The 20005-nt window shown below is 36.2% G+C and overlaps 1 protein-coding gene and 1 long non-coding RNA gene across 3 annotated transcripts in view; both read left to right on the forward strand.

Annotated features, from left to right (window-relative positions):
* The window catches only part of LOC122092851 (GDSL esterase/lipase CPRD49-like), a 24180-nt gene extending 16553 nt beyond the window's left edge, over positions 1–7627 (forward strand). Inside the window, exons 2-5 of one of the 2 annotated variants that reach the window (XM_042663149.1) lie at positions 2375–2452; positions 6597–6737; positions 7269–7348; positions 7445–7627. In XM_042663149.1, coding sequence (XP_042519083.1) covers positions 2375–2452; positions 6597–6737; positions 7269–7348; positions 7445–7598 — 453 coding nt within the window. In that variant the 3' untranslated portion in view covers positions 7599–7627. Of the gene's footprint in view, positions 1–2374; positions 2453–6596; positions 6738–7268; positions 7349–7438 lie in introns of both variants that reach the window. The other variant, XM_042663148.1, reaches the window with a different exon arrangement.
* Positions 7628–19535: 11908 nt separating this feature from the next.
* On the forward strand, positions 19536–20005 carry LOC122093184. The gene is made up of 2 exons (XR_006144379.1): positions 19536–19719; positions 19844–20005. It is a non-coding gene; the product is annotated as an uncharacterized LOC122093184 (long non-coding RNA).

Here is a 20005-nt window from a genome sequence, read left to right on the forward strand (position 1 = left end):
GTGGGGGGGTGGTTGGGGTGGGTGGTCTTGAGCTATTTCCTTTGAATGAGTTGCTGTTTCAAGACAAATAATTGGTTAATCTTGCTTTTGACGTTGGACGATTGATTTGGAGAAATCTTTGCTTTGTTTTGATTTGCGGTTTGTGGTTTTTGGTGGGTTCCACAGTCCACACTACTTCCCACAATACATTTGTCTTCTTGGAAAATTACCAACTCTTTTCAACTGGGCAACAACTCTCGTCTTCCTCCACTGAATGGTGGAGGCGGAGGGATCTCTAGGAGTGAGGTATTGAAGGTTCTGAACTGAACTCCTGAGATAAGGTTAGGAATGATTACTTTTTGTATGAGATGTGGGTTTTCATGGCTTTTGTGAAGATTACTGACTGAATTTCTGTAAGGAAAAATGATGTTCTATCTACTGAGCACCTAATTGGGTCTAGTCATGTTGGGTTGTTCATATCAGTGTCATATTGAACTTGTGTAGCTTAATTGATGAACAATGGTTGTCTCTTTTTGTCATCCTTTTAATAACCTTCGATGTTCTCAACTTCAAATTTTTGAATGGATGGGCCATAATCAGCAGGTTTTCCCTTTGCCTCTTACCCCTCCCCTGTTTCTATCTGTGATGGGAACAACACAATTTTTATTGATAGGTAGAGAAAAACTGCAGAGTATAATATTTGTAAAATAATACACAAATAAAATATCATAAAGGTCCATGATAATCAATCCCATAAAAGAGAATTCAACCCCTACCCCAAGGTATAAATGTCTGGAACTGGAATTGGCATTGAGCACTGGTTTTGGACTAAGCTAATGCACTTGCAATGTTCAGATTGAAGGAAAATCAAGCATTCAACCTGTGCTGTTAATCTGACTTCTAATCTTAAGAAGGGACATCATGGTTTTCCCTGCATAGGAGACATATTTGCACATATCATTTGATTTTAACATGCCATTATATTTGGTGTCAAGATAAGCTTGCTCTATTGTCTATTTTTGCGTTATTATTGTCTTGGAGGTGGCCTGAAATAAGCAACTATTTGCAAAATAGGAGGTTATTTGGTTGGGACTACAAAATCTCATTAAGTTGAAGACCTAACAACAAACTAAAATGCTGCTCGAGTAATTGGGGTCTTAGACCCTTCGACTCAAATCAGAGTGTCTATGTTATTGCCTTTCTTTTAAGCTTTGTGAAAGGTGGTTAAATTGGTTTAGTAGAAGAGTCTGATCCATCCTGATTTTTTATCATATTAATAGTGCCATTGAAACTTATCTATGTATGTCGTCTATATCTTTTTCCTGTCTGACCTACAGGGTTCTTCTCTGTTTCCACCCATTCCTTGACTTCACTATTTCCACAAAGTCTCTATTAGTCAATTCAACCAAGCCTTGCTTCAATATTTGGGTTCAGCTACTCAAATCCTATGATTCTAATCTATCTAACCCCATGTCTTCTATTAAATCATTGGCTGTCAGGACTTATCTCATTATCTCGACCCATGTTCTTTTAGTCTTCCATCTGTCCTTTTAGTGCCTTCAACTTGTGTTCTATTGCTCTCTCTGGTGTAGTTGTTGGTCTTTGATACAAACCATTTCTGTGCACCCTCTCATATTTTTACCTAGTTCGTGCTTCTAGCCTTTCTGGTCCTGCAACCCATTGGCCTCTTCATCCTCCTTTCAGTTAGCCTAATTCTTTGGACTTGTTTCTCAATTGCTAGAATAATGTTCTATGAAATATTTCTGATTTGTTGATCAGTCAATTTTTTTTTCATTTTTTACATTATCCTCAAACTCATGCTTTCTCCCCATCTTTTTCATCCACAAGTCAACGTTTCTTCTTCATAAAACATTGATCTGTCTTAACTCAAATTAAACCCCTTTTTCCTTTATTTTCCTTCTCCGTAGATCCTAATATGACATGTTGTCTTAACATAGCACGTGTAAGCTCCACGATTCTTATTCTTTATAGATATCTCCTAAAATTTTCATAGCACTTCATTGACTTAACTTTATCTATCCTTAACTCTGCAAGCTGTTGATTCTAGCAGATTTATTGTGACAGCCCATCGTTAGCTACCTATCCAAACAAAAAAAAACTGTGAACTGGTCAGTAGAATTACATTGGAAATGAATTACAAATCATATAGATCAAACCATAGAATGAATTAGGTAACAATTTCGTTAACTGTGCTATCAGTTTGAACCTGTTCCTTGAGCAAAGTTATAGGGCAGAACTTATGACCCCGACCACTGAAAGTATAATACCTTCATCACTGAAGCATAACAAACACAAACATCTTGATTTTCTTTCCAACAACTATGTATACATTTAAAGTGACTCACTTTTACTTGTGAATTGTGATGTGGTATAGGCAGACATATTGTTGCGAGGATATAGTGGTTGGACTTCAAGGCGTGCTCTTCAAGTTGTCGACCAAGTTTTTCCAAAGGTATATATGTATGTTCATTTGCTAATGTTATCTTTATCTTCTATGTACTTTATTCTTTGGGTCAAACATTCATCTCTATCTCAAAGTTCTACGTAACCATACTTTTATATTTATCAATACCATTGTTGATGTGTTGGGAATGTCTTTCTATTGCTGCAAGATTAATCTGGACATTGACTTCTTCTGAACAAAATGGTCCAGTAAATATTTTTTTATTTTATTTAATGGACATGTTTTACATGTGAAAATGGGCCTTACATATTCTTCATGTTTGTCGAAAAGAATTAAAAGAGAACTTGGAGTAATTATATTCCCAGTATACTTGCAACCAAACTTGTTGACATTTATTATTGATAACCATTTTTGTCCTTGTGTTCTAAACTAGAGTTTTTAAACCTGAACCGGTGGTCAAACCAAAACATCCTATTCCAGTTTAACGTAGTTTTCACCAATCAAACTGAAGTTCTATAAAAAAAATAAAAAATAAATAAATAAAAGAAGAAGAAGAAAATAAAGGGGGAAAAAAAAACCCAACATAATAAAATTGAAAAAAGGAAAACCAGAAAATGAGCCTGCTTTTTAGTTCTGTGCTCAGGCGGTCCAATTTTGGTTTTCCCCGATTCGGCTGCTGGTTCAGTCCAATTTAAAAATTATGGTTTTAATCATCTCAGTTGTTACTAGAATAGATATTAATAATTGCATCTTTATTTTTTATTTTAGCAAAAGTTCCACTAAATGCACTTTAACAGTTGCTCCTGCTCAGACATAGTCAAGCTATATAGAACAGCTGGTTTTTCCAGCAGTGGGCCAAACGAAGCTCAATTGCAGAGGCCATGTGTATAAATAACATGATACTACTACGTTGAAGGTATCTCTGATACCGAGATGATACCCTCCAATACTTATCTTAAATTTAGCCAACCGACACGGAGACTGATACCGTTACTTTAATCCTTAATCTTTAGCATATCTTAGCATATCTCCAATATGATACGATACCTTCCGATACGTATCTTAAATTTAGCTGACCGATTTGGTGACCAATACCGATACTTTAATCATTACTACATATCCAATCCTTATGGGTATCCAAGTCCATGCCCATCTTCCCATCCATGACCAAGTTACCAACTCCTAGAAACACTTAAAGCACACAACTAAAAAGCTCCCAAGTGTTGACAAAATCTCATTTAACTGTACACTTACCGCCGACTGTTCAGCAAGCAATATCCTGTATCCTTCTCCCCCAAGAACTTGACCTTTCAGTAATCAACACAATTCCACAGATCCTTTGGCACATTGCTGGACAGCCCAGTTGTCCTATTCAGCTGGTCTCAGTCCCAGTTCTGGACTGAAAATTTAAATCCAGCTGGACTAGGTCCCACAATACAAAAGAAGCTTGTAGTATTTTGAACTTACTATTTTCTTTTGGGAGAAGTCTTTCTCGTCTGCCGGGTTGACAAGGTATCTCCGACTGACAAAAAATTTGCACATGGCAGGATGAAATTTTGTGTACTGATTGATAGATTCTGAGGTCCCCTGCTCACTTGTCAAGTTTAAATCAGGATGGAGTGTGCCAAATGGAAAAATAAAGCATTTAAAAATATAGGATACGGGTGCACACACTACTAAGGGAATGCATGGACATACAAGGGAGGGGTATACCATACATGGGAGGGTATATGACTCAAATCTAAGTCTGAAATTTTTGCATGGCCAATCTATACCAATTCTTAGATATATATAGCTCGAAATTGCCACATCACCCTTCCAAGTGGCAAAAACTTGGGTCCCAGTCCAGAGATACCCTCTAGACCTGCCAGTCTAAAAACAATATAGATTTTTGGTCACTGAGTTAAGAATTGAACAAATTAGGTTCATGTATTACTTGAATGAATTTTAAGAATGTAACAAATATTAACCTTCTAAGTTTAGCAAATCAAGCTTCTTCTGATGCAGAAACAAGAAAGAAAATTTCCAAAAATTCTAGTCTTTCTAGGAATCCTAGTTTCCCTAGGATCCCTAGGATTCCTATTCTTATTATGTGAAGGAGTTCTGTTTATTTTATTTTATTTTATTTTTTCCCTATTTTGTTTGTGATTAGTTGTCCTGAGTCAGGTTGGATTAGGAATTCATAAGTCCAGTCCTGTTTTATTTATATTTTCTTTATTCAGTCAAGTCCTAGAACTGTTAGGAATTTAAGTCCTGGTTATATTGCAAGTCTGAGTTTTGTTTTTGGAGTCCTAGTTTGGATAAGAGTGTCAAATACTAGTCTGTTTTGACTGTTTCAAGCATGACTTTTAGGTGGATTCCTAACCTGGTATCTTCCATCCTTCTTTCTATCTCTTCTCTATCATTAAACCCACTTAAGGTCAGAACTCTTACCATACTACCTCGGTTTTACTATTTTATCAGTATTTCACTTTGAGATTTTCATAGTTAAAAATTCTGGTTGCTAAACTGATTATTGGTTTTACTCTGCCATATTCTGAATACAAGTTGCATCCTTATTCTTATTTTCAAGTGTATGTTTTTAAACGCTATTCTTCTACTCGAATTCTAGTTTCCCTAGTTGTAGTCAAATTATGTTAGCTTCAAGTATTCTGATTTTCTCTACTGTTACTGGTTGCAGTTTGCTTTTTTAATCACTGATTAAAGCGTTAAGCCTTTACAAATCTTCCATCTATTCTGCAAGTCTGAGATTTCCTACTTGCAGTAGGATTATCTATATCTTGAAATCTGGTCGTCGGAATCAAATCAGACTTTGCAGGCTTGATCATCCTAATGAACCCAGCCAAACATGGGGCTTTGGGTTTGCATGTAATGAGTGGGACATCTCTGCACCATATGTCTCTTGTGGTTTGCTTGAAACCGTGGAAAGTGTAGAGAATATTCATGGCATTTTGGCATAGCTTTAATTCCTCATTCCCGATTTTCTCATTTTTGTTTTATAGAAGGAAAAATACATTTGATACTGTCAGACTGGTTTTTATCTGAAATGGATTTTGTACTCCTCGAGGCACTATAAAGGGCATACCCAGTACACGAGGCTCCCGCCACTGCAGGGTCTGGTGAGGGTCATAATGTACGCAGCCTTACCCCCACTTCACGGAGAGACAATTGTTTCTAGACTCGAACTGTGACTACTAGGTCACACTGCTCCTTTCCACCAACAATGATGACATATTGCTGTCAAGAAATCTCAGTCATACTTAAGAAAGGAGATATGGGACATAGACCCCATTTGGTAAAACTTATGTTTTGCATTAGTGTTTATGAGCTAAAAGTATTCTTTTTTCCTTATTTTTGGTAAACTCTCAAACCTTTCCTGCTCTGATACCAAGTTGGAAATGATGCAATGGTTGATCCAAGAGAAGAGAGAAGAAGGTAAGAGCTGAGAGGAGGAGAAGAGAAGTATAGAAGGAGGAAAGTGAAGAAGAGAGAAGAGAAATTGCAACCATATGAGAGATACTCTCCCCTATGTTGCCTTGCTAACATGATGGGAATTACATACACCTCCCAGGGAGGTAAAAGGAAAAAAGGGAAAAATACAATATAAGACAATAAGTAAATAAACCAGTCCCCAAAGTACCCCTGGTACATAAAAATAAACTCAACAGTCGGGAATCTCACACTCTAAAGATGCTTGGGTTTCACCCTCAATTCAAAATCAACACCTGTGCATTTGATTCTTTTTATCCCCTTCTCAAATGTGTGTTTTGAGAAAGAAATAATTGTTCTAAACCCATTACTGATATCAGCTGCTTTTACATTTTCAATTTTTTGAAAGAAAAATCATGCCAATCAACCCATTATTTGAGTTATAGTCCATTATGGGTCTCAAAAGGAAAAATGAGAAGTCAAACATTGCCTTTGTATGCTTATCACCAGTTCAATACACATGGCATAGTTTGCCAATTTTCTTTTCTACTGAAATAGAAAATTTATTTACAGTCCATAATTTACAAAATCTGTTCTTTTTTCATGAGGACTTCTATTTAATCTCATCTGTATGGTTGTGCAAAATGAAACTAGTTTCTTCCTTTTGTCTTGATTCTGAACCATAATGGACCTGGCTTTCTGGTTCAGGCTTTCAGTTTTGTATTTAATTCATGATGCGTTGTTGTTGTTGTCTTTGTTCTAGGATGCTGCTATACAACCTTCATTGGTGATAGTTTACTTTGGGGGCAATGATTCAATGGGGCCTCACTCATCTGGCTTGGGACCCCATGTACCACTCCCAGAATATACTGAAAACATGAGAAGGATTGCAATTCATCTCAAGGTTTGCTTTTGCATAATAACAATATAACCTGTTGTTACTCGTTCAAGTTTGAATGACTCACAAAGCAGTGCTATGGAAAATCAACCAGGGGCTTAGTGACAGGGAAGTTCTGCCGTTCTTGTATTATACTACATCAAAAATTAACTCATTGGGAAATTAGCCTACTAAATGCATGGGCTTCTGCTCTGCACCACTGTTCTTTTCTCCACCTGTACACCCAAGGATGGTTACAATCAATTATTCCGATTTTGTATGAACTTGGAGCATTTTGATGCTGTACAGACCATAAGGTAGATCTGAAGTATAGTTGTCAAGGCGTCGCCTAGGCTGCCAGGTGGCTTTGTCTGGGTTGGTGCCTTGGTCACCTTGGCGCCTTGCTGGTGTCACCTTAACTTTTGCCCCCCTTGACTGCCTTGGTTCACCTAGGCGCCATGACAACTATGCTATGATCTGAAGGGTATCGCTCTCCTACCTGAATATGGTTGTTAATTTGTTGTTACATTTCTAACTCAAAATTTATTTGATAACCAGAGCCTTTCAGAGAACACACGCATTATTTTTCTTTCTTGTCCTCCTGTCAATGAGAAGATTATCAGCGAAAGAGCTTCAAGGTGCTTTGATGCCTATATTTCATTTCTTGTTTCATAGTCTTCCTGGAGCATTATTTTAAGTCCTTACATTTGGGTTTGATCTAAAACCAGTTACAGTGGTATATTTAGCCATTTGGATCGAACAAATGAAGCTTGCCGAAGGTACTCAGAAGCTTGTTTAGAGATTTGTAGGGAAATGGATTTGAAGGCTATTGATCTTTGGACTGCAATTCAAAAAAAGGATGATTGGTTGACTGCTTGCTTCACGTAAGTTTCTTGGCTTTATAACTAGATTCTATGTTCTGTCCAACCCTTGGGCGGTTCATTTTTCATGGGCATCTAATGTTTGAAGATGTATGTAACACCCTATGATGATCAAGTTTAAGTACATAGAAGATGGGGGTCCATCACCAAATGCTTCGTACATGGACTTACATGCCAAAAATGGACTACTATTATGTAACATGTGCCTTGGTTAGAATTCTCTGATGGGACATTGATGCAGTATTACTTCTCCAACCGGCATGAACCCGTTTGGGAGCCCAGTTGGAGATGAACTGGCTCCAAATTTAGCTTTTAGTCCAGTAGGATGTGAAGGTGTTTATCTATTTACTTGGTTATTCTTATAAGTTGCACTTTGTATTGGAAATTTAGATTGAGTCGGATACAGTAGGTGATAAGAATTTGATTTCACTTTTATTTTAGTTTTGAACTATGATTAGGGAATTTTATTTATTTTTATTTTTTTACACCATGCATCCATCTGAAGGGTAATAATGATGAAAACCAAAAACATGCTTCAGCTACTATGAGTTCCTAAACTAATCACTCATAGTATCTTTGATGCCAGTTGTGATTCCAGGTAAGTGGTATCTAGAGCACTCTATAACCTGGAAGGGTCATAACTCACGTATTGTTGCCTTGTTGGACTGTTCTTAGAATTTAACATCAACATCCATCATATTGTCTGAAAGCCCCCGTAGCTTGTATACCCTAGTTCTATCTCATTGTTATCAACCTCCATCATATTGTCTGAAAGCCCCGTAGCTTGTATCCCTAGTTCTGTCTCATTTGCTTCTTGATATTTATCACCGGGACAGATTGCTGCCCTTGGCCTACCTGAAAACTAAGATGATCTGTTAAACGTCAGTCAACCTCTTATCTTTGTGAATTTTTTAGCATAAGTTGGGATAAGTTGCTGAGTTTGGTTTTGTAGGGACCTAAGGGGCAATTCAAGTTTGGATTATAAGGGGCAATCCCAAACTCAAACCTCCCACGTATTGCACATGAGTACAGGTAAGCTTCACATTGGATGTGCTCTGGCAGTGGGACCAACATATCCCAAGTCAAAAAGTGGAGCCTTTTGGGTAGGTGGAGGGACTGTCTGAGGTGTATAAGAGGGCTTGTAGGCCAATAGTAGCCGGTGTGAGACTAAACTCCCAATACTCCCCTGCATATGTTAAATTGGATACAGTGAAACCCAACTCTGATACCTTGTTTTCATGTTTGAACTGGTAGGTGGATGGACTCCCAGTTGTATAAGGGGGTTTGTAGTCTAATTGGTAGCTGGTGTGGGACAAACTCCCAACAAACCTAACATCCAAATTTCATATTCATTGTATTAAGTATTAAGAAATGAAGTGACAACGAGCTACTAAGTTTCTAGGTGGATGGTGACAAAATTGAAGACACCAGACTCTCTAGTAAATAAGCTTGCAAAGAGTCCCATCAATTTTTGCAACTCCACTGAGATAACTCTAGTACAGTGCATATGTATCAAAGGAAAGGCATAGATAATGGCTCTCTAATTACTCAAAGCTAAGAATCAATAGCCTACAAGAACTAGAAGAGCAAGTCAAAAAGTGGAGCCTCAAGTAGAAGAACAATGTCATTAACCTGGTCAAGAGTGATCAGATATGTTTGCAACTTAGGTCACAAGGCCTTTTAGATGTATAGAAAGGGTTGCCAAATTTAGAAGTGGATGGACTCCCAGTTGTATTGGAAGATATTAAGGAGTTAAAGAACTCTCAAGTAGAATAATATCAGCAACCTAGCCAAGGGTGATTACATATGGTTGCAACTCAGGTCACAAGGCCTTTTAGATATATAGAAAGGGTTAAAAAAATTGGAAGTGACAACGAGCTACTAAGTTTCTAGATTTAAAGTGGATGGATTACAAAATTTCATTATTAAGTATTAAGAAATGAAGTGACAACGAGCTACTAAGTTTCTAGATTTAAAGTGGATGGATTACAAAATTGAAAGTGGGGAATGAAATTGTAGACATGGAAAGAAAGTAAGAAGAAGGAATATAAATTTAAAGTAGAAGGAAAATAGAAATTAGGATAGATTAGTTGAGTTTCATGCTGACAATAGGATTGATTAGTTCAATGTGTCCTGAGTTGGCTTGCTAGTGAATGTGGTGTATATGACGACATGCTTAATGTGGTGTTGGGACGACATGCTTAATATGAAAGAGCTGAAGGGACAAATTGTTGTCCTATTATGGTGACTTGGGTGAATTGTGTTCTCATATTCAACTCTGTTTAAATGCCACTGAATTTATACCCCTAGTTTGGACATCATAGGAGATCAAGGAGATCAGATGCTTCTTTCATACAAAATGTTACTGGAATCAGCTGTTCAGGAAATTGATCAATGTTGTTGTGGTGATGATTCTGTTCAAGACTTCAAGTGAAATCTTTTTTTATTTTTTTGGGTGAGGGGGGAGGTAGATTAAGTCCACAATGGTTGGTTTTCCCTATATACTAAGTAACTGATATACTGCCTAATTTGTCAGGGTATAACTGCAATCTCTATATGAATGTTTTGGAATCTTCATTGTGCAAGTTTATTAATCATAGATTTACTTACATTTCCGAATTCAAATGTACCTGAAGGATCATCCTTGTGTTTTTATGATTAAAGAAAAGAAATTCAGTCATATTAGTTCAACAATGTTGAGTATAATCTTATCAATTCTGTACTGAATCTAAAGAGTCTTTAGCTCAAAAAGGCAGAGCACCTGGGTTTGCACCCATGCGACGATGGTTCGAATCCATCAAAACTCTTATGTGAACTAGGTTGTTACCTCATTTTATCAGGTGTCAGGGTATATCATCTAACACTACTGTTTATCTGGTCTGGATTTCTTATACTTTTATACTTACTTTTAGCAGTTTGTATGTTGCAAGAGATGTTTGCATTTCTATACATTAGAGATCTACATTTTTTAGTCAAAGTCGGTTTCCTCACTATGTGGATTCAAGACATTGTAGACATACAAGTTATCATCCTTCTAGAACTTCCTTGAGTGGGGAAACAACAAAAGTCCCTAGTGTTCCCACAAGGTTATCACCTCTGAGCCAACCTTTTTTCCCTCCCTATAGAAGTACATCGATTTTACACCTCTGATATTTTCTAATATCTTGTAATGGCAAGTTGCAACATGGCAATACTGCTTTCATCAATGTAGTTATTCTTTTCTTGTGTTATGAGCTCTCACTGTAAGATGAATTGTATGTTTTTATTACCTAATTCACATGATTGATTCAAGAATGGGAAATCACTTTAGATAATTTTATTTCTTTGCTGGAATTCACATTTCCTGTCCGATACAACTAGGTTCCAAGTGGTTCTTGTAAGAAATATTTTTTTGTACATGTAATATACAAATGGAGAGGATGACTTCTTGTCCTGCATAATTGGGCAAGGGAAGTAAGGATAAGGAACAGGGGAAGTGTTTGAAAGAAGACATGTCAGGGAGGTGTTGAGATTGAGACTTCCATTTATGCACAAGGAAAATAAATCCACTTCACACATTAAAGGATTTTAACAAGGAGATGAACATAAACCCATTGATTATGAAGTTTCAAAGATTAATTAGTTTATGTTTCAACTCAGCCTTCAATCTCTGAAAGCTGTTTGATCTTGAATATTACTGAACTTTAAGCTATTTGATCTTGACTATTCCTGAACTTTGTTTGCTGAAACAGCTATCATTCACACCCAGGAATCTCCAATTCCCAATCCTCTTCCTGAACTTTTCATTAACAAACAAAAGTTAATAATCATCCGAAAAGGAAAAAAAAAATTATGAAGTCTTACATAAAGTCTTGATCTTGTATTTACTCCATACATAATATGAAATAGACTTTAGTACTATTTACAAGGACATTACATAAAAGACATAGCACGAGAGAATTAACACCCAAATACATAGGAAGATGGTTAAACCATAATAATGGTTGAGCAACAACTGGTCCACTAGTATTTGTTTCTGCACTTGTGGACTATAGGAGGGTTGACGAATAGCCTAGATGACCTATGTGTTCCTATTAACACTTTCTGTTGAATAACATGTTCTTGTGTCTACAGTCTCAGTATAATTCCTCGATATTGGGTCCAACCAAATAAAACATCCCGGATGTTTTTCGCCTACCGGACATCTGTAAAATCTTCGTCTAGGATTCCTCGCCGTTTGAGAAGTTTGGATGACCATCACCTCTCCACAGCTACACATCCGTTGTTGTGCATCCATTTCTCTGTAAAATCCAATATCCATAAGAGAAGAATCGAAATGAATATATCCTGTCAATAACCCTGAAACAAATAACCAAATATACAGTCTACACTAAAAAAATGTTATATTCTTACATCATAAAGCTTACTGTCAGTTCTACACAAAGATGAATCTTATCCCTGCATTGAAAGCTCATTAACTAGTAAACTCATCCCAATGATTCCATACATATTCTGAATGAAGTTGCAAAGTTTGTCATTGCATAGTTACTAGAATTGCATAAGCAAAGGATGTATTCATTAAGAGTCCTAAACTTAATATTTAGAGTGTGAATAGACAATAGGTATTCTATTGGAATGAGATATCTCTGATATTCTTTTTTAAGAGGTCCTAATAGATCTGCTCTTAATACCTATGTAGCCAGCTCGTAGAGCAAAACCGACATAGACAATAGATGAAGTGGAAAAGAAGATGGATGCCTTATCTAATGGGCTCTCTCATCAATTTAATGTCAAGATAAACAAAAGGAGAAAGATGAGTAGCAATATGGCATCTATCCAGCCTTATCTAATGGGCTCTGAAACTGTCAAGATTTTAAAATGCAGACTAGAACAGCCAAGCAGATATGCCAATTTTCAATACAGGATTCTAAGCCTTGAACCAAATAGTCAAATATCCATAAGAGAAGAAGTACAATGCAACATTTGATATACAGTCAATGCAGTATCCATGCATCAAATTTATACAAAATAATTGCAGGGAAAAAAACAAGACCAGTGTGGAGTCACTGGTGAGAAAATGCTGAGAATTATAATCATTCAAGAACTTTAACTACTTTACTGTCATTCACAAACTACCAGTGAGGGAAGTAATATGATCCCATTGAGGTTCCTCTGCTACACGAAAAAAAAAAAAGGTCATTAACAAGGAAAGCCAAAGTAGTTCATACCTTAGGGTCATCAATCCAGTAAGTGTGCGAGATCAGTTGCAGGGACTTCGTTGATGCTCGAAATCACTCAGTAATTCGAGATAACCAATGAAGAGGGAGAGCGTGTACGAAGCTTCTGGTTAGAGAGTGAAGATGAAAATATTTAGGGTTTAAAAAAGAGTGAAGAGAGAAGAGAAGAGGAAAGTACGTTTTAGGTTTCATACCTTAAGGTGATCGAACCAGTATGCGCACGAGAACCAACAGGGGCCTTCGTTGATGTTCGAAATCTCTCTCTAATTCGAGGCAACTGAGAGAGAGTGATATCAGTGCTAGGAGAGAGAACAGAGATTGAAGAAGTCAAGAAGGGTTGCAGGCAACTAGTTGTTTGGGCTAGTTGGGGTAGGTTCTTTTCTGATGTTGATTATGATAACTTGTCAAACTCTTTTGGTTAATTTTAATTTGGATTTTTTTTCATCAAAAAAAATTTTAATTTTTAAGGGCTTGCCTGGGTCCCAAATAATATTCAAATTTAAAAAAGGAAAAAAATTAGCTAGATACTCAAACACAAAAAACCGGAGACTAGCCCCTCTCTCTCTCTCTCTCTCTCTCTCTCTCTCTCTCTCTCTCTCTCTCTCTCTCTCTCTCTCTCTCTCTCTCTCTCTCTCTCTCTCTCTCTCTCTCTCTCTCTCTAATTTATATTAAAAATAAAAAAAAATTAAAAAATACAGACATCAACTAGACAAAGCCAGATTTTCAAACACAAAAAAACCAGACTAGCCCCTCGTACCTTGTGCATTGCCATCATCAGGGAAACTATATAGCAGCAAACAGAAGATTAATTTAAAAACTTCAATCTTGGACAATCTTGAGCATCAATATAATGCTCATCGAGAGTAATACCCATGAAAGTAATCATACAAGACAAAATCCCCAACTTTGCCGTAGATTTAACATGAAATCCATAATTAGGTTAGTTCTTCTATAACAGTGAGTTATCTTCCATTCTAGGGAATTAAGAAATGGGCATATGGAGTGCCACACTTACTGCACCCACCAGGGAACCATCCCTTTCCAAACGAGTTGAGTCCCCGCAGCAGAATCACATTCGATCAATAGTTTTCGAACATTTATCCCCATTTCATATATCAAACTCCACCGTCCAACCTCAAACTTGCTTTGAGTGCCCAACCATTTCTTGAATGAAAATATGACATTATCTTGAGAATCTCTAAAAACCCCTCCAGCACTTGATCTTTTCGGATTTCCCAACAAAGGCCCATCACAATTTAGTTACAACAAACCAGCCACTAGGCAACACTAGAGTACCTCCATAATCTTGTTCGGACCTTTAGGCATAAATGTAATCTCTAACATTCTCATGTACATAAGATTTGCCAAAGCGGTGGCTCGACCTTTAAATTTTGGAGTAATAGAAATTATTTCATGTAAAATATCTTCCAAACTAGATTTCACTTTCACATCCTCCCTTCAATTTTTTTTATTTATTTTTTTTTTTTTCTCTAACCAAATAAAATAGGGGATCAAAATTAATCCTGACATAGATGCAGAACTACTCTTATTTTTTCCACCAGCTACTTAGCTCCAAAAAGGTACACAACAGATGTCATACCACTCTAAAACCTTTTATAAAAGAACTCCATATTGTTGGATAACCTAGAGGGAGTGATTAGGTAGGTTATCCCTACTAGAGTTAAAATTTTTTGATTTTAAGTCCTATTTTTTTTTATTGTAAAAGATGCAAAATATAGATTGAGTACACAATCAGACAAGTACGAAAGGATTAATAATGGTTCAACTCAACTAAGTTTATTCCATTCCCCTCAAGATCCCCTTTAAGATGCATTCTACTAGTTTTTCCCTTTCAATAGGTGAAGAGGAATCACCTTTATACAATTTTTTATGGATAAGAGGTTTTGTACAAAGCAATCTCTTTTACAAATAGATAGTGACCTATACAATCTCATGAGGATGAGGGAATCCTACACACTTGTCTAAGTAAAGTCTAAGCAATGTGTAAATGATAAACCCACTCGATAAACAAAATTATGATGAAAATAGAAAGGAAGGATGTTACCTCATGTGGCAATGGCACTGATGTGTACAAATCGATAGCAACATAAAGGAAAGTACAAATATATGATAGTGTTATCAAAGGGCTTCCAGTTAAGTTGGAAGCATCTATGATGTGGTGGCAATGCAAGTTATGTTACACATATATAGGGTAAAGCAAGCAATGATAGGGTAGCAAAGGTCAGCATGATAGTGTTTCTGAGGTTTCTATGGTTAGTTGACAATGTGTCGTGACATCTGACAATAATTGAAAAGCATTTGAAAGTGTTGGATAAGTATGACAAAGTTTGTGCATATATGTCAACTTTAAAGTCAATTTGGGTATTACCAAAATGATAGATTTTAGAAACTGGAATGTACTGTAGATGTGTAGAGCTTCAAGTTCTATTTTTGATGCAACTAGAATCTTATCAATCTGATTCTCGATGAGGCAGATACTATTGAGATAGTCCCACATCGGATGTGGGTGACTCGAAGATCATGTATAAGAGCCATAAGAGGCCACCCCACTTCAAGCCAATTAATTTTAAGATCGAAGCTTTAACATGGTATCAGAACAGGTACATTGGGCCTCCGTCGATGATGGGTTCCTTGCTCAATCCACGAAGACAGAGCCATAAGAGGTCTGCACGTAAGGGGCAGTATTGAGATAGTCCCACATCGGATGTGGGTGACTCGACGAACATGTATAAAAGCCACAAGAGGTCACCCTACTTCAAGCCAACTGGTTTTAAGATGGAAACTTTAACAGATACAATCGATATTGTACATCACTATTTGAGGACATGTGTTCGACAACATACCTCAAAGGAATGCAATTCATATATGGATGTCATGTATGTCAGAGATAATTTCGAGCATACATGCTAATGGTAAGATACTTGTATGATGGTAATATATATGATAATGGCATAGTGATGTGATGTATGTTAATGTATATATGACATAATAATGTTTGATTTATGATGATGCATATCATGCCTGGTTATAGAGCATAATGTGAAGATCATGTATGTGCATATAATTTGATGGGTAATTATATGGTATGCAATAGTCATAATACATAGTGATGAGGTTACATAATGACATGGTAATGAGGCTGCATAAGAATGATGATGATGATGCACATAAATTTGACGTCATGATATTGATGTTTTGTATAGTAAATGGATGGTGTCATGCAATATATTTGATGATGAGGTGACTTGATGCATCAGCAGGTAGCACGAGGTGAAAACCCATGTGGATGAGTTGATGATCTCATGACAACCCAATTGGGTGTCAAACAAGCATATATATCACTTGCATAGGTTTCGACCTAGACGCGACACAAGGCAGAAGGAGCCATCACAGCATCACAGTGGTATACATAGCTCCCAACAAAGGTAGCTAGGCTATGCATACGTGGTCATAGGCCATACAAGGCACCAGATGGTGTAGCTCAAGTCATGCAGTAAGGCCAAAGGGCCATAACTATGAAAAGAGGCATGATGTGAAGGCCTGGGTTTTGACCAAGGCATTAAGTCCAATGTAAACTCAAGGCTGATTCGTGAGATTGATGTTGAGACTTATTTAAGGCATGTAAAGGAGTGAAGGTATTCAACTAAATACCTCATAGAGGCTTGGATTTTGTCCCAAAAGGAGAGCTCTCAGTAAGTACATATTCTAATATGCAATTTGGAGTTAAAATCTCGAAAGCACAACCTTAATGCCCTCAGATTGAGTCTGCCCATCAAGATTCTAATCTTAATAATGACAGCAAGGTACTAGTGAGATCTACATCAGATCTAGGCGTGTTGCCCATAATAAGCTTACCACACAGAGTCCACGGTAGATCGGTTCTACATAATAGGTTTGGGTGTCTAATGTAGAGACAAACGTTGAAGTGCATTAAAGATTTTATTTCTTGAAAAATCATTAAACATGTGTTTGATGAATTGCGTCATAATAGATCTTATTATGAGTTAAACTTGTGGTAAGAATATAGTCACATTCTCAGGCGATGATCAAAAGATGAACAAATTATCACATCATTAAGCTCAAAACATTATTTATATTATTTTAAGTGAAACACATACTGTTGAGTCACATGGGAATAGGATCATCCTCTAGTGGTAGAATATTTACAAAATGTTCTTTAATGTATCCATTTACGTGTACATAATTATAAATAAGAGATCAAAATTGATGTTGTAGAGACTAAAATTTAGCCATCCCTAAATGAACCTCGCAAATAAGACTAACATTACACCGAAGTGGGTGTATACTAAAAAATAAATATACTAACCTGGAGTAGTTGCCAAATTAGCCAAAACTTTCGCCAAGGTGCAAATATGCATATTTCGCCCATTATTTCCACATAATATTTGACTTACTGATCCCCCCTAACAAAAAAAAATGAATGAATTTTTAACTTATCTAACTATATAATACACATCTGATACCACTACTATTGGATAAAATTATATGCAAAAACCTTTTCAACAATATCTGGATCATCAAAATCAGACAACGGGATTATAATAAATTTTTCCAAATTTTTTTCTACCAAAACCCTAATTATATATATATATATATATATATATCGTAAAACTGAAACGTGCAAATACACATGTGAACATTGTCAGGTCGCAGAGAAATTAAATATCTACAACAATCTAAATGCATTCTAAAAATGATCTTTGTAAAATTAAATGATCCAAATTTTTGTAAAGCTCAATCTATTTTAGTCTAAATTGGAAAGAAAAAAAAAATGGATTTAAAATATCTAATTATAGAGTTTGGTTCAAAGAAAGTAGAAAAAAAGGAACATAAATTTTTACAAATCAAAAAATTTGTTAAATATTGTAAAAGAAGAAAAACATTTTCCCTTACTATGAGAGTATTAACGGAGAAAAAGGTGTTTTGAAAATGGAAGAAAAATAGAGAGTATGATAAAAGTAGAGAGAGAGTTAGAGGAACATAAAACCCCATATCTGTAAAGAAGACAACGGTTATCTAACTCATTAGTTAATATCGTGGAAAAATCACAAAAATCATAACCACTTCCCTCCTATAGAATTTATTTAAAAATTGTTAAGTTTTTCCAGTTTAAAAATACATATATTCACATGACACTATCACCAAGGTTAAAATGAAAATACAGATAAGGGACTTGGTGGATTCGAACCACCAACCTCTTGAGTTAGGAAACCATTTTTCACACCACAAGTACTCTACCAATTGAGCTAAAGACCCATATTTAAATTTTTAATGCATATCTTGTTTTGTAGATATCTTTTCTTTTGTGTAATCATTTTATTTTTAGTTTTTGACGGAGTATAGACCTTTGGACTGTTGGGAGGAGTGGCAAAAGAGTGTAAGACCACGTTTGTGCCCAACTTAAGTTGGAAATACCCCTTCAAATGACTAGATCTAGGAGGTTAGCCCAAGTTTAAGATTTCTCAAACAATGAATCGTCTATCCCGCTCCATGTTGATGAGATCGACAAGTGAAGCGAGCACAAGTTTTACTATGCTCAATTATGATGAACAAATAACGAACATAGATCCCCTGGTTAAAACATCAGATTTGTATTAAATGAAAGAGGAAAAAATAATAATACAAGAACTACGTGGATAATCCTCGCCCACAAGTACACATATTTATATGCATCTTAATACATAACGCAATTAGCATTAGAACCTATATAAATAAGGGCCAAACTAAAAGAGATGAAAGTGAACGTTTGGATGTGAAAAAACCTTCAGAATGTATTGAATCTGGGTAACCAATCTTGGATTAAACACTACAACTGTTGGGAAAGGAAAATAATTGAGTTTTCCTAAAAGAAGGCCACATGGTAATCAATTTAGAATGAGAAAAGGCGAAACTATTGGAAGAGTAAACATTCTACACTGAGAAGCTTAAAGTGGTGGGGGAAAGTGGGAGGGGGAGGCTTTTGAAATTCCCTCTTTCATATTAGTTGATGAGTGGGATATATCAATTAGCATAAAGTTATTCCATGCTCAATAGAAATACAAAGATGAAAAGCAAATGGCCCATGCAAATCAAAAGGCAACAAAAATGCAATAGTCTAAAATAAACATAATAATTGTTCTAAGTGCCATAGTCCAAAATGCAACAAAAATATCTCCTTAGAACTAAGCAAAAAAACACTCAAAGTCCACCCTTATGGAAAACTCTGCTTAGTAAAAGAAACCAAGTTCTTCACCACCAACATTCTTTCTTCGACCCTAAAGTGAACAAAAATTAACTCATAACCAACATAATAGGGTGGAACATGAAAAAAAAAATATTTACATTCATACACAATCACCTGGGAACACCACTCAAAACTAAAGAAGGAATGAAGCTCCTAAACTAGAGAAGGAATGCTCTTGACACATCACCTGGGAACACCACTCAAAAAATACAAACACCCTAAGAAGAAAAGAATAAATAACCCTACTCTTACTTAACGTGCATAACTACTTAGGTGGAATCACATCAGCCCTTCTTCTTGGATTTGGCTCATCTCCATTTTCTACCTCCCCAATTCTCTACCAGTTTTACTTAATCCAGCAACACCTGTCCTAGACAAGATCCAACGGTTGTTATAACATGAAAAATTAAAACCTAAAACTGCTGCACCAACCACTAATGAACTTAAACCACCACTTTTTTTTTGGAACTCGTGCCCAATTCCCAAAGCCGTGTCTCCCCCATATCTCTTTCACAGAAACAAAAAAGAAGGAAACGAAGCAGAAGGGAGAAGAAGGAAGAGGATACCCTTTCAAAACTGAAGAAGAAAGAAGAAGGAAACGAAGCAGGAGAAGAGGATCTGAAGAAGAAGCAGAAGGAAAGGAAGAGGTCAAAGGCGCTAGTAGAAGGATACCCTTTCTGAACTGATATATTTGGTTTATGAGTTCTTGTTGGCATCTTTGTTTATCTGAACGGTTCGTTGTGGAGTTTATATAATGAAGAAGAAGAAGAGGTCAAAGGCGCTAGTAGAAGGATACTCTTTCTGAACTGATTTGTGTTTTTACTAATATTTGGTTTATGAGTTCTTGTTGGCATCTTTGTTTATCTGAACAGTTCGTTGTCGAGTTTATCTCCATTATATTTTTTAATCTACAGACTTTTTTTATAGGCTCCA

Source organism: Macadamia integrifolia, chromosome 11, assembly GCF_013358625.1.
Source record: "Macadamia integrifolia cultivar HAES 741 chromosome 11, SCU_Mint_v3, whole genome shotgun sequence".
In the NCBI taxonomy this organism is placed as follows: domain Eukaryota; kingdom Viridiplantae; phylum Streptophyta; class Magnoliopsida; order Proteales; family Proteaceae; genus Macadamia; species Macadamia integrifolia.